Source organism: Stegastes partitus, unplaced genomic scaffold (assembly GCF_000690725.1).
Source record: "Stegastes partitus isolate 25-593 unplaced genomic scaffold, Stegastes_partitus-1.0.2 Scaffold1654, whole genome shotgun sequence".
Lineage (NCBI taxonomy): Eukaryota > Metazoa > Chordata > Actinopteri > Pomacentridae > Stegastes > Stegastes partitus.
This window is the reverse complement of record NW_007579385.1, coordinates 22,863-29,445: the sequence shown is the minus strand read 5'-3', so window position 1 is coordinate 29,445 and position 6,583 is coordinate 22,863. Positions and strand designations below refer to the sequence as shown.

The 6,583-nt window shown below is 37.8% G+C and overlaps 1 protein-coding gene across 3 annotated transcripts in view; it reads right to left on the bottom strand.

Moving 5' to 3' along the window:
• arhgef3 (Rho guanine nucleotide exchange factor (GEF) 3) overlaps positions 1–6,583 on the bottom strand; it is a 48,006-nt gene that overhangs the window by 24,278 nt on the left and 17,145 nt on the right. For all 3 annotated transcript variants that reach the window (XM_008301278.1, XM_008301280.1, XM_008301282.1), the window contains one exon: positions 2,138–2,200. In XM_008301278.1, the coding sequence (XP_008299500.1) occupies positions 2,138–2,200 (63 nt within the window). The remainder of the gene's footprint in view (positions 1–2,137; positions 2,201–6,583) is intronic.

The window sequence follows — 6,583 nt, the reverse complement described above, 5'->3', positions numbered from 1 at the left end:
TAAAGACCAATCTGAAACCAATGAACAAGGACTGGTTAATGTTTTTTTCCGTCAGCGTAACCTAAACTCAGTCAGTGTTTACATCTGTTTACCTCTCTTGCTCTTTGTGCTCACATTAAAGTTCCAAATTCCCAATAAAGCTTTTCTCATTTACATATTGTTCTGTTTCTGTTTTCAGACGATAGAACCAGTATGAAACAGTGACTGAAACTTATTCCATTAACGCTACATGTTAACCAGCAGTCCCTTCAGAGCTGTTTCCAAGCCGCCGCTCAGCATCGCTTCAGTACAAACTTTATAAATGCAACACTGTCTGAAAAACTCCCCTACACATGAGCTAAAAACAACAACAAATTCAGCAACATATTGATGTCAAATGACTGTAGACAGAGAAAGTTAGAGGAGACAGAATGTCCTTGTTTCACACATTTAGAACAGGACTATAACCAGGGAGTATACACTCGTAGTAAAATGAACCATCTTTGAAGTATTTTGAGCTGGAAAATTGCTCATAGACCATCATTCATTAACTAAAAAAGGGACCAACATGGGACCTTTACCATGCTGACATAAATCATGTTAAAGCCAGTCTCCAGGTCCTGGCGACTTTCAGTAAGAGCAAGATATGAATCACTCGGTGTGATTCACTGAGCGACAGCACAGAAACAATAGAGCGTTATTTATTCCAGGTTCAATATCTGCCAGCGCCGGTTCGAACAGAATAAGACTGATGGTGTGTTTGGGTCTGTTTGTCCCCCTGGACTGACTTGAACAGGGTGGACATCCTGTGTTAGACTGAGCAGGGAGGGAAACGCCCGGGAAGGAACGGGCTGCTGGCACCGGGCTAAAAATACAGGAGGGGCCCAACACGAGGGCCGAGGCCCCAGAGGGTCCCAGTATACAATGATCCACAGTAGGGGTGTACAGAAACCTAGTTCTGTACTTGTTCTCCATTTCATAGGGATTATTTTTTTGCATTTATTACTATCAGCAACATTGTTTAAGGGTAAACCCAAATCCATCAGCAGGTTTTAGGGTTAAGAAGTAACTACGAAACCACGCTGCTTGTTAAATCTGAACGCTGTCCATTGATATGACGGCGTACAGTTCAGCCTTGTGTTGCGTTGAAAGTGATATGAGTCCTGATACTAGTAACGTTGCCATCGTGACGTTTACAGAGACGTGACCAAGGTTGACATGTTTGGATGCTGCCTTACTAACAAAACAGAGTGCATATCTGAAAGAGGCTCTAGAGTGTCCTTAATGTGCAGGATATGCAGTGCCTGTGAGAAGTATTCACCTCTATAAAGACACCTGCATATGGAAGGTCCATTCACTGGTGAGTCAGTGCTCCTGGTTAGAATTACACCATGAAGACAAAAGAATATTTCAAGTACCTCTGTGAAAATGTTGTCGGGGGGATAGATACAAGAACATTTCCAAGTAACTAAATCCCTAAGAGTGCAGTTGTACCAGTTATATATCATTAAGACATGGAAGGAAGACAGCACATGTGTACATCTGTCCAGAGCAGGTCGTCCTCAGAGTGACTGTGCAAGAAGAGACTAAAGGGAGGGAGGCCACCAAGACAACTATTAAGGAGTTAGGAGCTCGTGTTCACCACCATGATTCACGGTGAGGACGGTGCGTTTGTGATGATGTGTGTTTGTTGTGTTCAAACCATTTGCTTTCATGAGAAAAAGAATCCACCAAGAATCAGTTTAAAACCACAACATAACATACAGGACCAGAGGAGAGCAGTTATAGATCTCTAGTCCTAAATACCAACTGCAGCCAGATGTTTTTTTTTTAAATGACATGATTATATATAAAAACATACATTATCTTCACAGCGTTATAATATTTCACAGCTGCAATACAGCAGCTGCGCTTCACACGACAACACAAAGGAAAACAGCAGCATCACATCATCAGGACGGCAAACATACACAACAACTACACAGAGGGAAGTTAACTTGTTTTATATTTTAAAGGAGTTAACATATTTCCCCCACAGTGTCGGAAGTGTTTTGGCTCGTCGGTGTGAAAGTCAGCAGCTCTGTAGGATGCTAAAGCTTGAGCGTTTTCATCCAAACTGAGCATAAATCAAAGGACAGATAGGAGCAGGTGAACTTACGCTGATGTCCAGACTACAGAGACTGAGGGAGTCGGCATCTCTGCTGGCCTGCTTCCTCTTCTTCTGCAACACAAAACACACAGCAAACATGACCGTAAGACACATGACTTTAATAATGTTCTAATTTAGATTAACCAGCTGAATCCTAGGCAGTTGCTTAGAGCATTTTTTGTCACAATTTTACTCAGTGTGGGCATTTTTCGTTGCAATATTGAGTCCTGCATCTCTACAGAAACAGAACAACCATGGCTAGAAGTACAGAAATGTCTCTCTCAGAAAAGTACGGTACATTTATGATGCCATAAACCATCACAAAAAAGGAAAAAAAGTTGAATTTCTTTGATAATTAATTTTACAAAAATCTAAAAACCTAGAATCATTATTTCTCAAGTGCCAGAATTGCAAATAATGTCCACATCAAAACTCTGTATTCCTACAAAAAGTCCCATATGAGCATAAAATCCCACCGTTTAACTGTATTGAGAGCTGCAAAATCAGCTGCTTGTTGTGATGAACACCAATCCTGCAGCTCTAAGCAGCTTTTAGCTCAGTGGACATGTTCAAAACTGTTCAAAACAAGCCCCAACTGATATATTAAAAATTTCAAACAACAATCCAAAACCTTCTTCTAGCCCTCAGTAGAGTCTGCAGACATCCTCTCAGGTTTCAGGTGCAAACTGTAGTCTGACAGTGCAGTCTGTAAGTGTCCTGAGAGGCAAGACTGAGGGCAAAACAAGTAAACTAACACAATTACACTTGCTGCTGAGCGTAAAAGGTAATAATCTAAGGTGACTCAGACAACAACATGTCTGGCAGTTGTCCCTCACTCTGTTCAGGTCAGGTCTCCTTTGTGGTACAAATATCAACCACAGCTTGTCTGGAGGAAAGCTTCACAGGTGCAGCAACGAGAGAATGAACAAAAGAGTTCCTGTATGCTGCCATGACAACAGAAACAGGAAGAAATCACATAAAACCTGATGAGAAAAGAGGAGGGCAGAGGAGAGGAAACAAGAGCAGAAGGAAAGAGGTCAAAGGAGGCAAGAGAGGACACAGGGAAGGACTGAAAAGATGGACAGCAGGAGAAAAGGACACAGAGAGAGGAGACAGGAGAGGGAAGGAAAGAAGGAAGGAAGAGGAGAAATTCACAACACTAGCAAAACTTAAGGTTGACATGTTTAGTTTTTTCTGCAACACATATTTAGAATTAATCATCCTACAGTGACTTTTGTAGGCGTGCATCTGCATAAAAAAATAAAAAAGAATCTTTAAAAAACCGTGAACTTTTACCATGAAGATGTTTTTTGTGTGAGCTGTTTGGAACCTTGAGTAGTATGTGGAGGACACACCTGTTCTTGATCAACATCATATTTTCTGAAGCCATCCATGCAACCAACTACAGCTGCACGATTAGGACCAAAATGATGATTATTTTGATCAATATTTAGATCAACATTAGTTTATTCAGCACAGTTAGTCATTCATTTTTGGCATTTTAACAAACAGAGTGCTGCTTCATGTCCATGTTGTGCTGCTAAAATACGAATATTTGCATCAAAACGTAACTCAAAATAATAATAATTTAAAAGATAGAAAATCACTGCATCTAATGAAGGCAAGATCTAAATAAAATTGGACCTGAAATATCTCACTTGCTGAACTGCTCCACATCAAAAATCTTTGTTTTTGTGAACTGTAATTCACAATGTGTGACTTTATTCGAGTGATTAAGACTTTTGTCTTTAGTAGTTTCTCATATGCTGTCATCCAATCACAGCCCCAACTTTAAATGTGCAAAAAAGAAAAAAGAAAAACATCCTGAAAGTGCACTGACAGGCAATTTTCCTTTTTTTCCAGAAAGCTTTTGATATATCAAGCTATATCTGTGCAGTTGTAGCTTGATATATCAAGCTACAACTGCACAGATATCTTTATCAATATCGAGACTCTTTGTCATACAAATATCAGGCCAATCAGAGAAGGTCGCGCAGAAATTGTTCTAAAAATCCAGTGATTTAAAGAAGAAGGAGAGGAGAGAGTACGTACAGCAGCAGGGTCAAAGGGATGGGGAGGTCATGAGGAGAGGAGCGGGGGAGAAACGGGGGACAGCAGAACAAAGGAGGAGAAAACGTGGAGGAGCAGGAGGATGTTGGGATCAGTGTAGCAGAGGGCAACAATAGCAGGAAGCCTGCTGTTTGTTCACTATTGTGTGGAGACTTTGTTGTTGGCCGGATGTTATATAACCTGGCAGACTTTACCTTTAACTCACTGTCGCTATGGCAACCAGAGAGTTTCTCCAGACCATATAAGGTTGCTCAACTTCCTCTAAAAGTCTCACCTTTAAACTCACATCGCTGTCATCAGGTATGTTTCCAGAGCAGAGGTGAACTCCCATTGTGTAGACTGCAGCTAATTAATGTTGTGTAAGACCCTGACGATGATCTTCACTCGTTGGTCTTACAGTCTGTTGTGAAAAACATCGAAGTGACCTTCAGTAGCTCCTTTAAATTTCACTGAAGGTAGCTGTCAAAACAACAGCATAAAGAATGATATTTTTACAGTTTGTAATTGTAATTTCTTTTAGCAATTTACTGTTATTTTGCAGATTTTCTTTGTTTTGTTAAAGATAATTAGTAAAAAAACAGAAGAATCATTTACATGCTAATGCTAAAAAAAATGGTCAAAACTTTACATAATGTCCACATCGAAAATCTGAATTCTTATAAATTGTGTTTTGTTCTTTCACAATGTGAGATCATGAAATTTAATCATTTTTATTACATTTATTTCAACTGAAAAGATCATTATGTTACAGATAGTTGCAATTATTTTCACAGTTTTTAAAATCTTCCAACATTACAGCGTTTGATAGTTTAACATAAAGACCAGAACATACACTGTAAAAAGTGAAAGATTGTAAACTATTTTTAACTGTTATTTTTGAACACTTTGCTGCAATTTTACAGATCTTTCTCAAATACAGAAAAGAGTGAATTTACATGTTAACTGTAAATAAACAGGCCAGTAACATACATAAAAATGTCCCATCAAAAGTTTGTATTTTTAAAAATGTGACCTTAAAATTGCAATATTTGTTACGAATATTTAGTCGTATTTGTTTATTATTATTTATTATTTAAAACAGCAAAAACATAATGTCTTCACAGATATTTGTCCTTATTTGAAATATTTTTTGGTATTAAAGATTTTTAAAAATGGCAAATCTTTTCCAAACTGCACAGATCTTCTCTGTTTTGTTTTAATTACAGATAATATCAAGTAAAAATCAAAAAGTACTAAAATACATGCTGAAATAAAAGAGGCCAAACGTGCACATAATGCACATAAAAATCTGTATTTTTACAAATATTATTTTATTCTTCCACTATGCACAATTATAAAATTACACAGTTTTACTTCATTTCTGAAATCATTATTTTACAGATATTTTTTTATTTGCTTTTTTCTTTGTTTTGTTTTTTACATTTTATTTATTTCTTTATTATTTTTGGCCGTTTTAAAAGGTTTGGCACATTACAATATTCCACCAATTTTTACATATTTTTTCTGGTACCGTTGCTGACAGATTTTTACATATATAGAGTTTTTTTTTTTTTAAAGCTTTGTTTATTAAGACTTTCAGCCAAGGCAAAGGCCAGTTTCTGTCCCTCTGACTTTTAAAAGTTATTCATGTCTTTAACACCTTTCGGGTAGACTGCTGTAGTTCTCTGTATGTGATCGTCGTCTCTTCAACATCTGCAGCTGGTAACACCAGTACCGGCCTCTCTCCACTGTCTCACCGTCCATTTCAGGATCGATTTTAAGACTCTATTGTTTGTTTTTAATGTTTAAAATGGGTTGGCACCACCTTGTTCAGCAAAAGTCTCACATCATCGTACCCCAGTTCGGGCACTAAAATCAGACAAGATAAAATAGGCCTTTACTAATCCCACAACATGGAAATGGACAGTGTTAGAGCAGCAAATGGGAGGGCGCAGAAATTTAGGGACATCAGCAGAAAAATGAAAAGTTAAACAAGAAACACATATAATATAAATATATATGAGTATGTATTGTTGATATTGTGCAAATGGTACCACGTGACACATTCAGATACTGCACAGATCAGTCTGAATGTGAAAAATAACACTATGGTACAGGATTATTCTGTATGTACATGAAGACGAGCAGAAAATATGTATGTTAAAAAAAACAGTGAGATTGCACAGATGTGTAGATGTTTGGAAAAAACAGCGTTGTACTTTAACTGAGTATTATGTCTACATTTGTGTGTGTGTGTGTGTGTGTGTGTGTGTGTGTGTGTGTGTGTGTGTGTTCCACAATAAGTGGTTCCATGGTTACATTGTTCATTTTGACAGCAGAAAAGCCTGATTTATTGGCGCCCTTCTACAATTTTCTCTGGACCATCAAACCAAAGTCTTTGTCTTT